This window comes from Stylophora pistillata, chromosome 2 (genome assembly GCF_964205215.1).
Source record: "Stylophora pistillata chromosome 2, jaStyPist1.2, whole genome shotgun sequence".
NCBI lineage: Eukaryota > Metazoa > Cnidaria > Anthozoa > Scleractinia > Pocilloporidae > Stylophora > Stylophora pistillata.
In genome coordinates, this window is record NC_142520.1 from 56,206,049 (window position 1) to 56,227,962 (window position 21,914).

At 38.8% G+C, this 21,914-nt stretch overlaps 2 protein-coding genes and 2 pseudogenes across 2 annotated transcripts; 1 reads left to right on the forward strand and 3 right to left on the reverse strand.

The window, feature by feature from the left end:
• Positions 1–1,709: 1,709 nt before the first annotated feature.
• On the reverse strand, positions 1,710–8,839 carry LOC148740526 (uncharacterized; annotated as a pseudogene).
• Positions 8,840–13,906: 5,067 nt separating this feature from the next.
• Positions 13,907–15,198, reverse strand: LOC111318885 (uncharacterized). Its single transcript, XM_088750929.1, has 2 exons — positions 14,723–15,198; positions 13,907–14,175 (listed from the first exon to the last, which is right to left on the reverse strand). The coding sequence occupies exons 1-2, from the start codon at positions 15,006–15,008 to the stop codon at positions 13,922–13,924; spliced, it is 540 nt and encodes a 179-aa protein (XP_088607055.1). The 5' UTR covers positions 15,009–15,198; the 3' UTR covers positions 13,907–13,921.
• Positions 15,199–15,946: 748 nt separating this feature from the next.
• On the reverse strand, positions 15,947–21,389 carry LOC148740527 (uncharacterized). Its single transcript, XM_088750928.1, has 6 exons — positions 21,243–21,389; positions 17,935–18,102; positions 17,546–17,656; positions 17,308–17,427; positions 17,006–17,096; positions 15,947–16,383 (listed from the first exon to the last, which is right to left on the reverse strand). Exons 1-6 carry the CDS (start codon positions 21,339–21,341, stop codon positions 15,962–15,964), a joined length of 1,011 nt encoding a protein of 336 aa, XP_088607054.1. The 5' UTR covers positions 21,342–21,389; the 3' UTR covers positions 15,947–15,961.
• On the forward strand, positions 19,871–20,975 carry LOC148740528 (uncharacterized; annotated as a pseudogene).
• Positions 21,390–21,914: the final 525 nt, after the last annotated feature.

The following is a 21,914-nucleotide window of genomic DNA, read 5'->3' on the forward strand; positions in this document are numbered from 1 at the left end:
TTCATATTTTAAAAATGCGGAATCTCGGTGAGAGACCGTGCCTGAATTTGACTGCAGATGTCATTGAAGGCTATAACATACATGTACATAACGGTCAATTTACCTTTTTTAAGTTTTGTCTGAATTTTTTCCTTTCCGTGCAATGGCAACATTTGTCTCAATGGAAACTAGAGGAAGTAAAAAAGGGATTTTTTTCAATAACTGTACCTTTTGCTTTTTTTTTTGTTTCTTTGTTGTTGTTGTTTTTTTTTTACTTGGTAATTAGACATTTAAAAGTAACCGGCAGGTAACGTACTCGTTTACTTGAAATAAAGAAAGGCTGATGTTGGATTAAAATAATTAAACTGGTCGCTTTTGATTATGATTTGGCAATGATCAATTCAAAACTGCAGTTTATGGTGTGCGTGTCCGTGCCATGAAGGTAATTAAGAACGGAGGGGCCGGATTAACTTGTATTACAACTTTCAAAAAAAAAAAAGGAACAAATATAAGCCGCTTAGGTTTTTCCAATTTATAAGCTATGAATAGTTTTGTAATTTTGGTCATCATTGTTTTTCTTCTGGCTCATCTTTGCTCAATGTAAGTCTTCTCATTGTGTTTGATTTTGACCCAGAGGGCAGTAACATCACGTAGCTGCACGATCAAGACACAATGCTGCCTAATTCACAGAGTAGTACAAATTGTAAATAAACCAAGTAGGTTTTTCTATTTGTCTGGGAGAACTTCTGTAAAATATCTCCAGTTTGACCCGGAAGAGAGAAGCTTTCTTTAGTAATAATCGTTGCAAAAATCGCGATTCGATGTGTTTGCATCCGTAAGGAGACGAGCAGATTTTTATCATATTTCCGAGGATTTGTCTTTAGCCACCTCCAAAGTGGTTCCAATCCTTAAAGGGCCTTCGTGTTATTTCCAAATTCATTAATTTAAGTAGAGGGGAAAGAGGATTCAAACCCGATCGAAGAGGCAGTTTAGGGATTATTGGTAAGACCAAGGGTTTCATCACCATATGATAACAAAATAATTTATATTTTAAGTCATCTTTGAAGTTTTCCCGTCAATCTCTTTAAGTGACTAGGATCTATTTTCTCCTTACAATATCACCCCTGAATAAAGAAGCTCTCAGGAAGTATATAGAGGACAGTATGAATAATCTGCCTACTGATATTCGTGCGTACAGGGTTTGCTTAAGACCTTGCTCGTTTACTCCTAATTCCTCGATTCGGGACTTCACAAGGTGGCGATGCATTTACCTTCCAAATCTGTTTTATTCACTCGAATTATGCCAATAAGGATATTTCACGAGGCCTCAAAGAATTTTCTTTTTCTGCCAATTCTGAACTAATCTCACATGAATAGAAGTCACATTGCAAAATTCACATCAACATGACTAACCCACATGGAGCGTTTGCCGAGCATGCCCAAGTTACAAGAAAAGCTATGGAAAACCTACGGTTCTGGAAAGCAGAAGTAAGTTAGGTGAATGTCGATTGACCCAGGAAGGCTCGGAAGGAAAAGCGATGGCCAACTCAAATTTCCACCAATGCAAATATTTTTACAACGGATACTTTGAACTATTTCTATACTTTCATGACTTCTTCATGATCATGTTATAAATCTACGTTAATAGCACGCCTTAAAAAGTGACGAGGTGTCTACAAAGAAGACATTTTAAATCCTGAATTCTTATGACACTTGATTCCACAGGTGTGTTAGGTAGTTTCATAAAACATTTCAATTTCGTGAGGTTGAAATTTGTAACTTCCTGCCAGGAATGATTGGGCGAAGGCGCTGCCATAACTGTGGCCAGATGGTGGACTGTACGTGCGTCCAAGGTTTGAATAAGAGTTTCTCTAGGATGAGGCGTGTCTGGCAATGTGAAAATCGCGCCCTCCACCAAAAGAGGGTCCATAGCTAGTACAAGGGTATATGGAATATGTCCTTAGAGAGTATACCGGCCTTGCTGAGTTAGTTTTACGGGTCCCCAGCCTGGCTTGTTAAGCAATGAAAACAGAAAGACGCGCGATGTGTACTGGTATCCGCAACTAGAAGCTGCATAATAAGTCAGTAAGAATTCAACTGTCGATCCTTTTCAAAGGAGAGAAATAATCTCCACTTCACATACATTTAAAATTTTCAGAAATGCTCATAAGATTTAGCAATATTTATTCAATCAGCTGTGCACAAAATATCATATCATGAGTCATTAACTTTCTAAATTTACCACGCTGAGTTACTGTAAGTATTCCTTTTACTCGATGTTCCGGCGCTAGTTAAATTTTAACGCTTCCCAAGCGGTGAAGATTCAAGGGGCGGCATTTATTCGAATGCGGTCTGCGTTGATTTTAAATCAGATTTATGAACCCATTGACATCAATCACTGTAAAACATTCGTAAGTGGTATGTAAAGTGGAAAGTTTGCAGAGACCGTTAGTCTGAATCGCTTCAGAGGCGGAAAATCGAGTTTCTCCCCATTAGGCCCAACGAAGTCCGGAGGAAAGCTTATCATTGAAATGATGTTGGAAGCTTACGTTTCGTTTTCCTTTATTCGAAATTTCAGAAAACCCTAAATTCCCCAGCCGTTGTTGAAATTTCGTGCAGGTTTCAACTACCCGTGCAAAGGCACAAAACCCTGTCTGAACATATCTTTCGCTTCTTTCGCACTTTGCTCGCGTTGTGCTTGAGTAACAAATTAATGAAATGAATCTTCGAGGGCAATTCGTTTTTCGCAGTTATGTAGTAAAAGAGACTCGTTAAAAACCTGAGCCTAGAGAGCACTCGCATCTAAGGGCATAGTAAGTGTATATTACATGTATATGACACACGTTCCTGATCAACTATGCCGTGGACCACATTGTGCTGTTTTGTTTTGTTTGTTTGTTTTTTTTTAATTAGAAACCATACGTACTCTCAGATTTCAATTTTGTAGATTCTACTTCAAGGAGGAGAAAAGGCAAGCAAACTCAATCAATCACACACTTACTCCATGATAAGCCTGTGTATCCATCAAAGATGTATTTTCCCACACGGACAATCGTCACTGTTGGTCCTTTGTTGTCACACAAATAGTGCAAGGTTCCGGCACCCCAACCATCCTCTAATGCCCGTTAACATCTCTTCCAGTGAGAGGAATGGCTCTTCACTACAGGATTTAACCAGTAACTTAAGGTGCTCAGGTGATTGTTGTCATTTGCCGGTATTGCTGATTGTGTTAAACCTTTCAGAATGGAAGAATGGTACCCCCTTACTCTTGATACAAAGCGTGTAGGGTTGTATTTAACAAATAAAGGAGCTCCACTGTACTCTGTTCTGTCTAAAGTGGTTAGGAAACAGCTATGACACGAAAGAAGTGTTGGGAACTAGACGTAGTGGAGAGTTTTCCCTTGTTCTTGAGTGCTCTTAATAAAGGCGCTTCCTGCTTGCCTTACAACAGAACACAACACAATATTGAGATATATCCATCGATAGAAAGTTGATATAAAACGAATCGCCAAAACATATGGTCACTTGATGACTTACCTACTGGTGAAGGTCAAAATTTTGGTGAAAAATGTTTTTCATAGAACACATTGTCAATCCAATCAACGCTTGAAGTGCAATTGTCGATAGCAATTTGTAATTCCAAGGGTCGTGTTTTGAAATCGACTCTAAAGCGCAAGAATAAAACCGACCTCGAGCTCTAGCCAGCTAAACTATTAAGTTTCGTTGAAGTACGTCCTTTGGACATTAATTGCAAAGGTTTCAAAACGCTTCGAACGCTATTAAGCAGACATAGAGCGAGACTATAAAAGAGTTTTTTCTTTTTATTTTTGCATAAGAGTACCTCCCACATTTATCTTAAAAGGAAAGAATGACATTATCAACCTGATTTGGCCCGAAGTGAAGGCACCATAAAGTTGTTAGGCCCACGATGGCAAATTTCAAAAAAGGGGCGTGTTTTCATTGCCACCAGGAATATTCTCCTTAGCTTTAGGACAATCTGGTTTAAACCGCCCACCGATAATTAACAAATGGTAAACACCACAGCGTACAGTATTGAGTTATGGATGCACGCGGGAGGTTGCTAAGCACAAAAGAAGCGTAAGAGGCGCTCGAGGCGATAGCCAACAGCGATTCTAGCTTCTTGAGTGCTTAGCAAACCTCCCAAGTGCATCCATGACTCAATAGTGTACGCTGTGGTGTTTACCATTTGTCTTATAACATAACAATGATACATTGTAGCTAAAGAGTTCCCTTTTATTTAACAAATTTTACGCGACCAGAAAAAAAGAAGCGCACGCGGAAAATAGTCTTTGTATTTTGCTCACGCCAGCAGCGTACAACCATGGGCAAATGGGGGACGCTAAATTGACCAATCAGAGCGCGCGCTTTACTTTGGTTATGTTATAATGCAAACTCTGACCGACTGGCCTAAGTTCCAAGGACTTTTTAACGCATTATTTTGCAGATAAACCGACAGATAGAAAAAGAACTATGGCACTTACTTCCTGAATCGTTTGGAAGCTGATTTAGCATGAAGGGTAACAAAACTTAAACCAGGCTAGAAGCTCAATAGTGGCCGTTAAATGAAGACCATTTCTTCAGCTAAACTTTCTAGGGATAAAATTGAGGGCTTCACCCTGAAATGTTTCCTGCTCTGGCTTTTTGTAAAGGGAGAAATTCCACAAAATTCAAAAGGGGGATTGAAAACGAAAGCTAAGTCGGAGAAATAAACTCAGACAATTAAATTTAACCGAAGTTTTTAGAAGTCAGCATGTAAATTACTCTGAATGATGCGCTGCAGCACATGTGTTTTAAAGACGTTTAATTTATTATGCTGTGCAGCACCAATACAATCTTACCTTTTTCGGCCAAACAGATATTTCCACGGAGGAAAAAAACTATGATCAAGACGGTTAACTGTGTCATTCTTCCAAGCTATCCTTCACAGAATGGCGTTGGCCAGTGACTCAGGTCCTTATATTAGAACTTAGAACAGCGTTTTGATTGGTTCAAATCGACATTCAACTCAAGCAGAGGAAAAGAAGGTAATGAGGAAATATCTCGCATACTGTAACCTTCACGTGAACACACTCTGCAATGTGATATTTTAAGTGGGACAAGTACAAACCTGTGACTGGTAAAAACTCATTTACCTGGTGTACGTTTCATTTTATCTGTGTGCGATTTTTATTTTGATCTAAAGGGCAATGGAAATCACGTAGCTACATGATGCACACTGTTGCATGATTCATAGCATCGAATAATTTTTAAGAGTGCTCAGCTACATTCTTTAATTGTCGGCTTGTTTCTTTCATTTAGATGGGGAATATCACTATCATGTATCCTATATATTTGTGTCATGAATCTCAGATTTGGAAATGCGTATGTGGTGGTTCACCATATGGCTGTGGGACCAATCGGGACTTCCCCCTTGAAATCACCTAATTACAAACTTTTGATCTCAATTTTTACTCTGTGGCGGTAAGGAGAAAAATTTCCCTTTTTATTCGTCTATCTATAGACCCCTTTGACGGAGTGCGAAACTTTTAGGGGTAAATACATTAGTTACAAATTACGAATTAACCAGGCGGCCTTGGGCGTAACGAGGACACTTCATAAGAAAAGGCTTCATTAAGGTATTAAATCATGTTAAATTATCTTACATCCTGCAAAAGATCTATTTTCGCTTATGGAGATATCTTTAGAAAATATTCATCTTCTTTACGTTATCAGATAAAGCTGTAACTCTCGTACAATGAGTGCGATCCACAATTTGAAGAATTTCGAAAAGGGGACGTGTTTGAATATTGATTACTGGACCTTCATCGACGTGTTGAAACATACCCAGCAACGAATTAATTCCTCCCATTTCAGTAAATAAAACAATGTTCTGATTAGCTTAAACTTGCCCCAACTCGCACAAAAGTATCAGGTTTACTAGAGGAAGATAAGATGGGGAAAGAGGGTTCATTTCACCAAAAATAGCTTTAAAAAAGATATACTGATATGTTAGAGGGATACAGGTTGAGACTTGCCACTGACGAAAAACCAAACATTGAAACCATTCACTAGCTCGACTGAGTGAAAGGTTGTTATTGGATTAAAATCAGTAAATAGCTCTGCGCCACTTTCTTAATGTTCCTCTCAAAATTGTAAGTTTTCCTGAGAAAGTTACAAACGAAAGTCTTGTACCTTGTTCAATGTTTTCACATTTTCTAGGGTTTACCTTTGGCCTCGTATAAAAAGCAGTTCTAAACTTCCAGGAGTCTCAGAATAAATCCTACAGATTTTTAATGTAAAGGGAAAATAAAGTAATTTGAAAAGGGATTGGGGTTTATCGCCAAGAAAATACGAAGGTGATCATATAAAAAAGTGACAAGGAAAAGATTTGCTATCTTCGTAATTTGCGCTTTTGATCTCATTACCCGCTCTTTTAGATAAGTTTTGAAAAATTTCCAAAATAACTACAAACGTTTAGATCAGTTGATCAGTTAGCCTCACCATGATGCCCTTAACCCAGTATCCTGAGAGAACTGATAAACATTCCGAACACGTGCCACTGGTAAATCACATCTGGTGTCGATTCATGGCAAAAATCAATATTTACCTTTGAGCTAAAAATTTATAACTGAATCAGTTTCCGAGTCAAAAGTTAGCTCTTCTCCGTAGTTTTTACAAGCTTAACAATTTTTTGTTGCTTCTTGGCCCATTATTGCCGCTTTAATGTTTTTTCCATTTAACTGAAGCAATATTTGATGATTTTGTTCAAGCTGGAGGATGTACTGCTCCTGGGAAAGATCTGCTCAACAGTTCATGACCGGAAATTCAACACTTTTGAACCACTCAGCGTAGCGCAAAATAATCAAACTATCAATTATGGTAAATGATATGAAATGGGCAGATGTCTTGTTTTGTTTCGATTAAATATTTCTCTATGGTGCGTCAGGTGTTTTTCTAGCGAGACAAAGGGGACAGCATTCTTGGGAATAAAATAAAATATTCAGCCCTAATAAATTTTCGTTAGTGAAGCATAATTTGTCCGAGGCTTTTAACATGAAAAATGCGTTTATTAATTGCATTCTTGTACTTCGTTTATTAACGATGTAAGCCGGCTGCTGAAAATGTCGATTTTAACTTTCGTCGATTTCATATTTCTTGGAGTCGCACTCATCAGGTCGGTGAATCGGCAGGATACCACTTCCTTTGTTCTGGAGTGATTTCCAACTAAATATTGATGAGGCTAGATAGTTTACCCCATGCCAGAGTTTTAGAAGCCGATTTCTCGAGCCATTGTACTGTACGTCTTTGATTCAGCGAACAGTTGACCTTTTCTTAAATAAAAACCAGTGAGCGGCTTGCAGCAACAGATCTTGTCAACTTTGTTTATTTATCCGACCGGTTTCGTCTGATCAAACAGACTTCAACAGGGATTTGGACAAGATTTACCAATGACCTACTTATATAAAAGAAGTTTAAAGAACAAGTCACGTTCAAATTGGCGCGTGAACAGCAAAATCACCCACAAACGGGAAAAGTTACGCAAATCGTGCGTAATAAATAGGATATGTTACGCAGATCCAACGTAACAAATTAGGCAGTGGTTTTTGGGGGCTCACGATTTAACGTTAAATGGTGAGCCCCAAAAATAATGAAACGGGTAATTCTAAATATCCCGTTTAGACAATTAAATCAAAAATACGACGAAAATAAGGACGTGACCAAAATATCTTTTAAAGTTAATTTGCGCAGCTATTTCTAATCACTGACGCCAAGGATTTGGTTTTAGATTTCAAATTCAATGACATGAAAAACGAGGAGTTGCTCACTTTCTCTGCCCTAAGAACCTGTGTGTCTGACTCTGACTCTCTATCAAGCGGATTCAGTCTGAGATTTTAACCTGAAGTTGCATATTTCAGTGAGAAGAAAAGCTAAAATAAGATAAATCAATCATTTACTCACTCCATGATAACCTGGTGTATTCACTAAAGATGTATTTTCTCACACGGACAATGGCTACTGTCGGCCCTTTTCTTGTCACATTATGAGTGGAAGGTAGTGGCAGCCCAAACATCCCTTGATGCTCACCAACAGCATTTCCAGTAAGAGGACTGGCTCTACACAGCAGCGATGAACAATTTCTCAGGGCTCCAATGTAACAGTCATAGCTGTGCGACCCAAATCTTCATGAAGAAGATCATCATTTTACCCTTAACAACATGTGTTTTATGGCCCTATGTAATCTTATATGGTTAAATAAAGAAATCATTTCCTTTCTTAAGATTTCTGGGTCGAGAAAAGCCATAACAATTCATTTCAAGTTTTTGTTTCAGAACATCTCACCTGCATAGCTGTTACAAAAATCAAATCCATCTGTAATGTATCCGGCGTTACATTCACATTTCTACGAGCCACGTTTATTGTTACATGAGGCCAGCTTGTGACAGTAATTCAGCTTATGTTGACTTTCATCTAAGTCTAGTAATAGAGTAGAATTGACGCTGTAGTGTATTGAGAACACAGTAAAAGTAGTTGATCTAACGTTAGTAATATTGCTGTAGGACCACCGACCGATGCGAAGTACTGTAATCAAGTGCTATGATCGTACCGGCTTTTTAGATGCTTGTTCAATGAATAATGACAGACTATAGAGACTCATTGAAGTGTACCTCCACTAAATGGAAAACAACAGACACATTTATCAATGTTTTAGCACGTAAGAGGAATAGAACATAAATCTCACGAGCCTACTTACCAATTGTTGACGGGGTGTCACTGGTATCGGTGGCTTCCCTTCAATCCCAAAGAAGAGCGTGAACAAAGCTTCTGTGACAGGCAAGTAGATCCCAGGTCCAAAAGCCATAACAGGATGGTCCGATCTGAGCTCGGATCCAGTCCTCTCGATGAGGATGACGGATGGTGTTCAGTTTGTTCAATTGTTCATTTCAACTTCGTGTAAAATGCACAAAACTGTTAGCAAAATGGAGAGGAAAAAAAGGCAATTCTGGAATCTGTGGTTTCCTTGACGTTTTTTAGAATTACTTTTGTTCACTATCATTGCATTTTGAATCAAACATCTATTTTCTCAGAAGATCGCCGTACACCAACCTCGCAGTAAGCATTGTTGTATTTCTCTGTTGGTGACTAGCGTCTAATTACTCCTTTCAATGTCACCCCTGAATCATATATTAAGGTCACAAGAATAAACGAAATGATCATCAATTAAAAAGTTATTGATTGCTATAAAATATCCTTGTTAGGAATTATAAAGGGAGAACAGGATGGAGAATATGCCTACTGATGTTGGATTGCACAGGGTTGATTGGTGGAATGCAGAAAAAAGGAAGTAAGATGTTTTCTTGAAAAATCATTGTAACTTGATTATAAACTGTGGTCAGTGATATCTACGGAGTATTCCTTCCACGAGTAAGAGACCAGAATTTTTTCATATCTCAAACGATTTTCCTCCACTATAAGAGCCTCTATAGCCTCGCACAATAAGCCGGGCCAATCTTTTAAGTGTCTTCGATCATGAACACAAGCGAATCTGAATGGACCAATACACTGTAAATGGCACCTTCTGCAATCTGTTCGCAATACGTTATGGACAATATGTGAAGCCGGAGCTTAACTGACTATGAAACTGAAAAGTATTAGTTTATTTATCCGGCTTAAATAATCCATTATAAAACAAAGAAATATCGAGGTAAATATGTAATTGACTGAAACAGTGGCCTTAGACGCGCTTTCCTTGTTTCACGTGTCTGCCAAGAGCAAGCAACAGTTTCTTTAGATACCAAAAGCGTTGGAATTTAGCCCAAGACTCATTACAGGCCAAGGAAGGTCTTGACAATCTTACAGGAGGTAATGTCCCCAGGTCTTTTTCCTCCACTACCACCTACCTGTACGAAAAAATGAAAGATATGAATAGAACTGTTTTGCGAATAGTTCCGAAAATAATAATTATACCACGCTGCAGTGGTTTCGTTGGTATCTGAAGATAAAAGTCGATGACATGGCATTTAAATTCGCTGGAACGAAGCAAGGAAAAATGAAGTGGAGGTAAGAAGGCTCGACTTTGCGTTATTATTCATTTTTCGTTTTTCGTTGGCTGTACACACTCTAACGATTGTATTGAATGGTTCATTGCTCCGAGTTAAACACCTTTGTACAGCACTCAAAAACATCCCTAAAAATGTAGTGACTGTAAAGCTGAGAGAAAAGCTTAAGAGACCATAAAACCAGTGATTTTTTTTTTCCCGCAAAAATGCCAGGGATACAACCGCAAGGCCTGAGACGGAATACAAGTTCGTATGTGAGCGTTAATCGCCGACTCCCAATATGTATTTTGTTTCAATTATTGAAAAAAGTTAAAAGAGATTGAAAACTTAAAATTTTTCGAAAGCCATGCCTGTCATTGTCAACTAGTGCCAGATTTCTTCGAACCATTCGCCATGAAAGCGATCTTGGTCGTGGAATCGCTTTTACATTGGTTACACGACACTACAAACTGCCGATGACGCCACGAGGGTATTTCGCCTCGAGTTTCCTTCGCCAGTCAAAAACCTTTAAGTTTATACCCGGCTTTTCGAACCTTCAATGAAACAAATTCAAGCCAATTTGATTTTTCTTCAGGAGAAACAAACGATTAAGACTTCATCGGGAGACGTTGAACTTCTTTGCGTCGTGTAAATAAAAATTATTCACCAGAATTATTTTAAAAGGAGTACTTTGAAATGTCATCAAAACGTAAAAATCATTTCTTTAGCTACCGGTCCTTAACTTTGGTCACATAAATTCGAACGTCTCTTTGCTAAATTTTATACGTGAAAAATGTACAAATGTCTGCGGGTAAAAAATATCTTTAGTGTTGCCCGAGCTACTAAAACCCAGCGGGTCATGCGCGTGTGTAAGTGTGCCATGTGACTGTCGATTGATCTAGGGAGGGGAAGGAAACACGATAACCACCTTAGTTTTCACCAATAAATACAAACCCTTTTTAGAGGAACTTTTTTGAAATATTCTATTACTTGTGTAACTTTTCATGCTGTTTATCATAAGTCTACTTTACGTAACAAGCCTTCAAAATGATGAATTAACGTTTTTAGTTTTCTAAATCCTGTTCGAATTTTTTATGACACTTGATTCAACAGGTCTGTGTCAAGTGGTTTCGTAAAACACTTCAACCTCATCCGGTTGAAATTTGTAACTTCGTGCCAGGAATGATCGGGTGAAGGAGCTGCCATAACTGTGGCCAGATGGTGGACTGTAGGTGTATCCAAGGTTTGTGTAGGAACGTGTATTGGATGAGGCATAGTTCAAAATGTAAAGATCGTGTCCTCCACCAAATGTGGGTCCATAGCTAGAACAACTGTAGATGGAGTAACGACGAGAACTATACTTTCCTGTTCGAGACAGTTTCACTGGTCCCCAGCCTGGCTTGTTAACCAATGAAACCAATGAGAACAAAAAGGCGCTCGAAGAGTACTGGTGCACACAACTAGAAGCTGAATGATAAGTAAATAATTCAAAATGTTATTCAATTGTCGTTTCCTTTTAAGGGAGCAAACACTTATAATCTTCGATTAGGAAACTTTCATCACGTCACTGTGTTTTCCAGAAAGGTCCGAACTTAGATTGGTGCAGGTGCAGCGGCATTTCTAATGACTTTATCTAGGCTGTTCCAATCTTTCGGTGAGTGATAACACCCTCTCTGTTTACCTCAATTTTTGGTTGCAAGGGGTAGTCTAAGTATAATCCTATTTCTTGTGTTATAATTATTAACGTCCTTGTTGGCTAGTGGCTCCAATGAGTGATCCATGAGGCCATTAATACACTTGTAACCATACTGATATATAGCGATGATAAATCAACGTTGTTCAAGGTTGAGCCACTTTAAAGTTACGAGGGCATAAGTAGCTGACGAATATAGTGGTCTGTTCAGGTACGAGCCGTTGATTAACTTTAGAAATTACATACTCTACATGATCTGACTACATAAAGTCTGAGGACAACATAACTCCTCAATACTTAGACCTATTTACGCTGTCAAACTCACAATCAAAAGTAGATAGAGACGATGAGGAAATATGAAATAAAATTCTATTGCTTCCAATCAACCGGGATCTGGTCTTAGAAAGGTTCAAGGTAAGTTTGTTCGCTTTTAGCCACAATGCTACGTTGTAGAAGTCTGCATTCAATTTTCTCTCCGGCAGCTCGCGAGGTTTTTTTTGCGAAGCAGTAAAAGAACGGTTTCGTCAGCATATAATGATACCTTGGGGTGTTTAATAGCAGCAGGTAGCTCGTTAATATACACAAGGAACAATAACTGTGCCAAGATGCTCCCTTGTGGAGCCCCGATAGTAACGGGAAGGGCGTCGGATAGTTTATTTTCACAAGAGGTTTGCTGATTCCGATTACTTAGATACTAAGAAAACCACTGCAGAGACCGGGGAGACGATTCGGACATCAAGATCCCATGATCGACTGTATCGAACGCCTTTGTAAGATCCAGAAATACAGCAACACAAATATTTCCTTTTTCCAAGTTTAACAAGACTTCATCGGCAAAGCCAGAGAATGCAGTGGCTGTTAAACGCTTACAACGAAATCAAATTGCTTGTTTGAAAGTAAATTATTTGAATCAAGGTATTCGTACAGCTGAGAGGATTACATTCTCTAAGATCTTGCTGAAAGAGCGTAAAATTGAAATAGGGCGATAATTTGTTGGGTTTGTTCCTGATATGAATAAAGCCGTCACTTTAGAACACTTCCATATCCAAGGAAACTTCCCTGTGCTCATAGACAGATTAATTAACTTTGTGATGAAATAAGTAATTTAAGCTACACTCAAAAGCCTTGTCCTGCTTATGGACAACCGCTTCGCAAATTTTATGTAATTGGAACAATCCACAGTGACCATCAATTGACAATGAAGTATGAGCTACAAATGATATTTTTTTAGCTAAAATCCGTCCCGAAGGAGAATGAGAATTCAAGGCAGAAGTGATTGACCGTGGATTTGTATGATGAACTCCGTCAGCGATCATGCATTGTGGAATCGAGGACTTGCTTTTACGAGATTACGCTTCGTTTAAACCAATCATCGCTTCACATCTGTATTTCAAATTTTCAGAGACGCTAATATAATTTAGAGAATTTTACTCTATATTATCGTGTGCAAAGGATATCATGTTAGGCCACGAGTCATCATCAATATCATTCTAAATATCTAATTTGCCCGATTAACGCCGTTTATTAAATTTTTAGCGTTTATATTTAGCGCCTGTAGTCATGGGCGGCGTTTATTCGATGGCGGTGCGCGTTTATTTTCAAATCATATTTCTTTACTCATTGACCCAACTGCAGTAAAACATTCGCAGATATCATGTAAAATGGAAGTCTTTCCACGACCATTTGCCTGAAAATATCGAGAATCGGCCTAGGGGTGGAATATCGAATTTCACCCTGTTTGGCCCTAGGAAACCCGGAGGAACACAATCCCTGAAATGACATTAGAAGCTTCAGTTGCCTTTTACTTTCTTCAAAATTTAGACATTTTTAAATTCACCTGCCGTGGTTGAAACCTGTTACAGGTCCTGTTTGAACATATCCCTCGCTTCTTTCGCGCATCGCTCTGGTAACTGATGAGTCAAATAATTCATCTGGCGGCAATTTGTTTTTCACAATTATGCAGAAATAGATGCTCGTTGAAAACGTGAACTTTAAAGGCACTCGAAAGTGAACGGCATGATCAGTGTTTATTACTTCTGAGACACTGTTATAAAACACAGTTCAGTATTCCTGATCTAATATGCCATGGACCCCATTGTACTGTTTTTTTTTTGTTTTTTTTTGTTTGAGTGATTGTTTGTTTTTTTTTTCAAGCTAGAAACCAGATGCGTTCGTAGATTTTAATTTAAGCGAGGAGAAAAGGCAAGCAAATTCAATAGGTTATGCACTTACTCCATGATAAGCTGTTGTATCCACCAAATACGTATTTTCCCACACGGACAATGGTCACTGTTGGCCCTTTGCTGTCACACAATGAGTGGAAGGTAGAGGCAGCCCAACCATCCACTGATGCTCTCCAGCAGCGCTTCCAGTAAGAGGACTGGCTCTGCACAACAGGGCTTAACCAACTGCTCAGGGATCCAAGGTAATTGTCATCGTTTGCCAATATTGCCGAATAACCCAGGCCTTAAAACAGGAAATAAGTATTATTTCACCGTTGACACCCAATTTTTTTCATTGCCATGACATTTTTACATGTTATTGTGTAAAGAAGATATGGAACACTGACACAACAAAAGCAAACAACTGAACATTAGAGAAATCGTTGGTGACGCAGAGCATAAACTACTGAGGCTCCTGAGACAGGAAACTTGTCCACTTCTGCGAAGCGTTATGTTAATCAGTACAATAGGAAATGCGAAGATTTTGAACTCAGTTGTCACGTACAGAATACACTTTTCACGTATTCAAAAACAAAATGAAAAACAGTCTTCCATAATTGTTTTTGAGACAGATAAAAGGCTCAGAAGATTTTTTGAAATCAGCTCTTTTCCTATCAAGGTTTGAAAAGAAAGCCAGAGTTAGGTTAAAATCTCGAGGTACGAACACCAAACTTTCACTTCCCTGCCTTACCGACAGTTTGTTGTAAACTTAACATACTTCTATTCCTAAATTTTTTTAGGCATAAAGGGCTATAAAAATGTATTTCAAGCTGTTCTTCAACACATCTCACCTGCATAGCTGTGATAACAGTCAAATCCATCTCCAATATATAGAGCTTTACACTTACACTTGTACGAGCCACGTTCATTTGCACACGAGGCCAGCTCGTGACGATAATTCAGATCATGTTGGCATTCATCTAAGTCTAGTAATGGAATAAAATGGAGCAGTGAACACTCTTTTAACACCGAAGAAACAGAAACGGTTAAGTAAGGCCCCTCGCAATTAATTACCCATATTACTGACGAAGCGTATTTCCGTAACCTGAACCGATTAGGAGTATCGCTCATATCCATGCCTCCCACTCCCCCTTAAAAGACCTTAGCAAGTTCTGTAGTCACTTTTCCTGATAGACTGGTGGTTCCTAAAACTACAGCACAGTGGTCCATTCTGAGTCTCACACCAGACCAGTCACCAGTCCACCCCGATAACTATTACACAAAAACATCTGACTGTACAGCTGGACCTCGGAACAAGAGGGTCAATTTTGAGTCTCACAATAGAATCATTGTGTTCTTTGACATGGTTAAGGATACGGTAGACCTTCGCAGGTGTTTTTCGCAAAAAAAAATTGTTACCACGCTATTTAAAGTCTAACCACCATAAACTATAGATCAATGGAAGGGTTATGAAATGTGCTTTCCAGCTTTAACCCAGGGGCTTCTTTCCTTTTTACGTGTAACTCTACTCATTATTTCACTAACTGCTACGATATACACGTGAAACTGACAAGCGAAGATGTTTATGCGACTACTACTACCCCGTATGTTCTGCCGCAAGAAAAGAACATCACGGGAGTCATGTGCTGTCACAATACAATTGACTTTTCCCACTTTGGCGGCTAAAAGAATTCAGTTCGAAAAAATGTTTTCGTGAACAACTTGAGTGTATTTCAATATCTTAAAATATATATTTTTTGAAACTGTAGTTGAAATAGTAATGCTTTGTTTGGAGTGCAATAAAAAAATATGTTGTCAAAATTTGGCTCGCGAAGGTCTACCGTATCCTTAAGCGAGATACCCAGCTTTCTCAGTGGCTCACCATCAAAAAGTAAGAATTGTTATCAGTGAACTCTCCTGCAAAGAAACGTGGCAAAATGCAAGGACATATATGTGATGGACTGACATCTTGTGCGGGAGGGAAAGAATGTTACAAGATGCTTAACGTGTCCAAAACCAGGATAAGTCCAGACATGACTGGATCATTATTAGCACCAAAGTAGCCATTGTAAAACATCAGCTGTGTTTGCTCATGAAAATGACACCTTAAAAACTTCATTCAATATGTTTGACTCACCTTTTTTATAAGTAAACTGATGACAACCACTACACTGCGCGTCGTTCCATTCATAGCTGTATTGCACACCAAGTGCGTGCACACAATCTTCTTCTTTGAAGTTATTTGGCTGATTTTTGGCCCAGGCTGTAAAGTTTCCATGTCCACGATCCGCCCAAGTAAAGTCACCCTCTGTTGATCTGTCATTCAAACCCAACCAGGATTTATCTCCATTATGGCGATGTTGAATGTAAACATTTTCTTCATTGTTGTTGACATCAACAAGGACTGAGTTTTCTTGTCTACATTTTGTTACAGCTGTGGTCCAGTTTGCACAGGTATCACTTGTGTAGTAACAGAATCCATTGAAGTAGCTCCATCCGGGATTGCAGATGTCTGGAAATAAATGTGCGTGATTTAATATTGGAAAGAGTAACAGAAATTTAGTATCCACCTACACTCCCCAGAGTAAAAATAACGCCGCAAACGAGTACAAATATCACACGGTATTTGTACTCCGGAGAACCGGTTAGACAGGTTTTCTCGCATCGAGCAAGCGACGAATTGGATTGAAGTTACAAAAAAAATGGCGGACAATTTAAATCATTTTTCTAGCGACGAAGAGTCGGAATGGCTGGCGAATATTTCTCCAAAAAACACAACAACGCGCCAATTCCGTTCCGCTTCACATACTTCTGTCACGCACTCCCAGTAAATAAATATCCGCGAAGTTCGCCCGCACTGAAATAACAATTTGGCGCGTTGCACGATAAAAAACTTATTAGACGTTTTGTCGTGTCCTATCGGTGAGAATTTTTACTAGTTATTTGTATTTTGACGAGGCGGTAGGGTTCGTCAAAATACGGCACAACTCGTAAAAAATACTCAACGATACTCCACAGCAAAACGTCTAATACGATATATGTATTCATATGTGACAAAGCTTACTAAATGATCTGCGTCTCCTCCGTCTAAATATTGATGAAATCAAACCCGCAAAGTGTAGTTGCATACCGACCTGTAAGGACCGCATAACTCACTGAGACAGGATCATATCTGGTCTCGTACAGTTCCTTAACACAGATTCTGAATCCAGACACATTCATATTCTGCAAAAAAGTTCGAAGTTTATTATTTAAAAGAATTCTACATTTCCCTCTCTGTGGAGTTATCGTCCTCTACAACATTTTTCGAAAGGAAATTAAAAGCGGGAAAAAATAAAAAGGGTAAAAGCTGATAGCAATTTTTGGATGATTTTTGAAAATCAAGCATCTGTTTTCAAGCCGATTCTTTTAAAGTCTACCGTAAAATGCTTTTTACCTCAATCCAAGTAGAAATGCCATTATGAGCTGGTGCCAAGTTTCCACTCGCTGTTGTGCTGTGATTGGCTGATATTTGGACAGATGGCGTCGCATTGTAACTTCGTGTAAAGTGTACAAACTGTTAGTTGGATGAAAAACAGATACTGTAGGAAATTCTTGAATAACTGTTTTCCTGAGCATCATCGTTAATTACTCTAGTGTACAGCGTAAGTGTACAACTTACGCTGTACACTTACCTCGCAGTAAGCGTTTTTGTCTTCATCTGTTGGTGGATTCGTATTTGGAAAGTTTACAGAGCCATGCTCAGTGAAGAGTGGCTTGTGCAACTTAGCAAATGCAAACCAGGTCTGTAAAGAACCAGTGCAAAAAACAACACCTACTTCTACTGAGTACCATAACGCAAATTCAATGAGGTAAAACGATTTCACACAGTAACAGATCTCAAAATTGAATGAATAAAATTGTAATGGAATGAAACTAAGAGAATTCTAATCTAATTTGAGCACAAAATGCAAAGATCCAAGCGTGTTACTGAGTTAAGCCGATACCTTGGTGAGCCTTAAGAAAATAACCCTAATCTCAGAGCTTTATCTATTGTTCAACAGAGAGAAAGCACATCACATACCACATAAATGTCCTGATGCCTGCCGTCAAAGTTTTGTAGTTCCCGCAAACAAGCCTTGAACGAGTCCTTGGTTACATCTTCTGTCCAGATCAACGCAGCGTCATGTTCCTTTCCACTTCTTTGGTGATCAGATGTCACAAGAACAACTGGTGAATCCTTAAACTTGTCCTAAACACATGAAAATAAACATTTTCATCACAAATCTGACTACATTTTGGCAGTTTTTTTTTTAATTGAGTTTGGTCTGCATTGATCTTTACAAAGTCATCTGAATCATTAGTGATTTGCAGTGGGGTCAAATATTAAAATGATATCAAATTATAGTGAATTGCTGTCTGCATTAACTTTTTCTACCGAACGTCTTTTTATTATCATCATCATTATTGTTATAGTTATTATAATAAAAATAAAGATTATTGTTAATGTCCACGATGTTCGCTTAATAAAGGATATTCAATATACAAGGCTAAAAGTTTAGGAAAAAAATTATTAAAATGTTTAAACCAAACGTTTCCGGCTGTTTGCCATCATTAGGGTTGAAAATAATGAACGTCTGTACATACATATATATCTTATGTGATTCTCGATGGGAAAAGTTTGGAGACATAAGAAATAACTTGTTTGTTCAAACTGGGGTGGAATTGTTCGATCATTAGCCCCTCGACGATCCTACGCTTGTGGAATGTTTCTGCTGAGGAGAGAACGCGCCAAGTGAAAGAATGTGGATTTTCCCGTGAGTGTTTTGTAGGTTCAGAGGTGTGAGCAGGATTTGATTGCTCAATCGACCACTTCCTCGATACTGCCTTTAGTTAGAACAACAAGTTTAATTGCAGCGTCGAAATACGTACTGTTAAATTTCTCACAGTTTCGCCAATATAATTAACGCCACAAGGACAATCTCCTTTGTAAAACAACTTTGGATCTGTGAGTATTTTTAAGGCTTTCAATTTGCCCTGTTTGCCACAGGATTACAAAGATGAAATTAAAATTAATGAACTCGTTGAGTTTTGTTACAAACGTCTTACCGAATCTCTCGTTTTTACCGCAAAAAGGAAGCTTCATAAAAACTTTCTTTCGGTCTTCGAAGAGAAAATTCGGAATGATGTTGTCATCTTGCATTGAGTCGTTTAGAAATTCGTTGATTGTATGCGAAACAAAACGCCTGGGATAACCTGCATTAATAAGAGATGTTTAAAGAGTTTCTATGTCCCTGTCAAGATCGGTAGAGATGCGTTTGGCTCTGTGGAGTACGCTAGTGATGCAATTCCATTTCCATTTAGTAGGGACCTCAGATTTCCAATATGTTGGTAGTTTTCCCGGTTTCTTAAAGACGCTGCAATTAAACTTGTTGTTCTAACTAAAGGCAGTATCGAGGAAGTGGTCGATTGAGCATTCAAATCCTGCTCAAACCTCTGAACCTGCAAAACACTTTCGGGAAAATCCATGACATTCTTCCACTTGGCGTGTTCTCTCCACAGCAGAAACATTTCACAAGCGTAGGATCGTCGAGGGGCTAATGATTCAACAATTCCGCCCCAGTTTGAACAAACAAGTTATTTCTTATGTCTTCAAACTTTTCCCATCGGGAATCACAAAAGATATATATGTATCTACAGACGGTCATTATTATCAACCCTGATGATGGAAAACAGCCAAAAACGTTTGGTTTAAACATTTTGATAATTTTTTTTCTAATCTTTTAGCCTTGTATATAGAATATCCTATTATTGTTATTATTATTATTATTATTATCATTATTATTATCATTATAATCATTGTTATGGGCTCCAGGTCCTATTTTGAGCAGTGCGTCAACGATAAAGTCGAGGAATGGGTAGAGCAAGTGACAAATTTGGCTGAGTTTGCTCTGTCGCAGCCCCAGCTGGCTTGCTTCCCAGCGTTTGCTTTTGGATTAAAGCTCTGCTGGACGCACTTTATGAGAACTCGCCCTAACATAGAGGATCTACTCGGACCTCTGGAGCGTGCAATTGCTGATGCCGAAATGATTGAAGATCACAAATGTACACAAGCTGAAAGCGAGCCGCTAGCGCTGCCAGCGAGAATGGGAGGCATGGGCCTAATAAATCCGAGTCAAGTAGCAGCCGTAGAGTGTGTAGCATCGGCTAATATTACTGGTCTGTTAGCCCAACAAATAGAATCACAGGCACCTGAGCCAACCGACGAAAATGAAATACGCCCTGTGTAACGGGAGATGCGCCAAATAAAAAATAAGTATCTGAAGCGAAAACGTGATGAGGTGAAAAGCTCGATTTCTGAAAAAACTTTGAGAGCTGTTGAACTTGCCACTCACAGGGGTGCTTCTAGTTCGCTTATTGTTTTGTCAATTAAAACAAAAGTGAGTTTCGAGACGCTGTGAAACTCAGGCAACGACTGAAAAGTTCCTGACACGCCCTCTCTCTGTATTTGCGGGGACACATTCACTGTGGATCATGCTATGATATGCAAACGGGGCGTATTTATCATACAACGCCATAATGAAATGAGGGATTTGGAGGCGGAACTGCTTCGCATGGTGTGCAATGGTATTGAAATCGAGCCAGTTTTGCAAGACATCACAAGAGAACAGCTGAATTGGAAGCCAACACTGCCCTAATGCACGACTGGATATAGTTGCTAGGGGATTCTGGAAGAGGCAGACGTCGGTTTTTCTTGATGTGAGAGTGTGCCATCCAAATGCAGACACCTCTAGAGATATGGATCCAGACCAGATATTCAGGGAGCATGAAAGAGAGCAGAACCGTCATTACGCAAGCCGTGTGTTAGAAGTAGAGCAAGCTACATTCACGCCATTAGTTTTTAGCACGACAGGTGGAATGGCGATGGAATGTGAACGATACCATGGTAGACTTGCTGAGCTAGTTGCTACAAAGAAGGACGAAAGCTATGCGACTACCATGTCATGGATCAGAGCAAGAGTGTCCTTTGCGCTGCTGAGATCATCATTACTTTGCTTTTAAGTTAACTCTCCTAGAAACTCGCGAGCCTCGTAAAAGAAGTTTCCAGCCTTGTTAATTGGTCAGATTTTTTTGAAAGCTAAGCTATTATCTCGTTTTCTTCTTATATATTTGATTGTTATGTAAATAGGTATTAATTTTATTGCTATTAATAGAGTTATTATTATTATTATTATTATTATTATTATTATTATTATCATTATCAATTAAAAAAATTATTGTTATGAGTATCATTTTTTGTTTTTATCCTCATTTAAGCCAATGAAAGGAGAATGAACCCGGATGTACCAAAGGATTATCTGTATGCAAACAACTATTTAAATAATAAATTACCTTTCGAAACGTCACATCTGCACAATTCGTTCCTGACCACCATTTTGTCATTTTGATTCTTCCCGTCATTCCCTCGGGAGGTGCTCCTTGGTACGCCATCCAATTAATGGTGGCGAAAGGATTGAAGTTGTTTCCATTCCTCCCAGACTGCATTGCGCTTTGATTGTTGACTTCTTCTGTCCAAAATGTGATAGCATGATGCACCGTGTCGGAGTCATTCAGGTTGATGTGACTAAGGGTGATCTGTTCTTGAACTTCTTTGTTCGGATAGAAGCGGTATGGTGGAAATGCCACTATTCTTGCAGCTTGAGTCTGACCATTTGGGAACTCGAAAAAGCTTTACCCGACCATGAATGATTGGAAAGCCTGTAAAGATTGGAAAAGCTAAAGTTCTAAACTAGTTGTGACCAATTTTTTCCTGTTATGCCTCATGCAAGTTTCCGAAAGTTTCAATGTATTTGAAAATGCTAACAGGGATTGAGATCTGTGAATGTATAGCAAAATGATAGTTACCTCAAAATTAAAGAAAGATACCAAAGCAACGACATCCAATGATTGCACTCATAAATTCAAGTTGAACCCAAACCTCCAATAACGACGTAGCTAACAGACAGAAGGTCGTGTTTGCTTCCTGTTCCGCTCAAGTCTTTGACACAAATCCTTATGGATGTG

What these genes read in the sequence shown, in the direction of transcription:
- LOC148740527 (XM_088750928.1), bottom strand. Translation starts at nt 21,341, where the DNA reads ATGGCGTACCAAGGAGCACCTCCCGAGGGAATGACGGGAAGAATCAAA. An exon ending in CAGATGTGACGTTTCGAAAG is followed by an intron (nt 18,103 to 21,242) that starts GTAATTTATTAT and finishes TCATGTGTTTAG; the next exon opens with GACAAGTTTAAGGATTCACC. An exon ending in ACAAAAACGCTTACTGCGAG is followed by an intron (nt 17,428 to 17,545) that starts GTAAGTGTACAG and finishes TCCAACTAACAG; the next exon opens with TTTGTACACTTTACACGAAG.
- LOC111318885 (XM_088750929.1), bottom strand. Translation starts at nt 15,008, where the DNA reads ATGGATATGAGCGATACTCCTAATCGGTTCAGGTTACGGAAATACGCT. An exon ending in CTGTTATCACAGCTATGCAG is followed by an intron (nt 14,176 to 14,722) that starts GTGAGATGTGTT and finishes TCCTGTTTTAAG; the next exon opens with GCCTGGGTTATTCGGCAATA.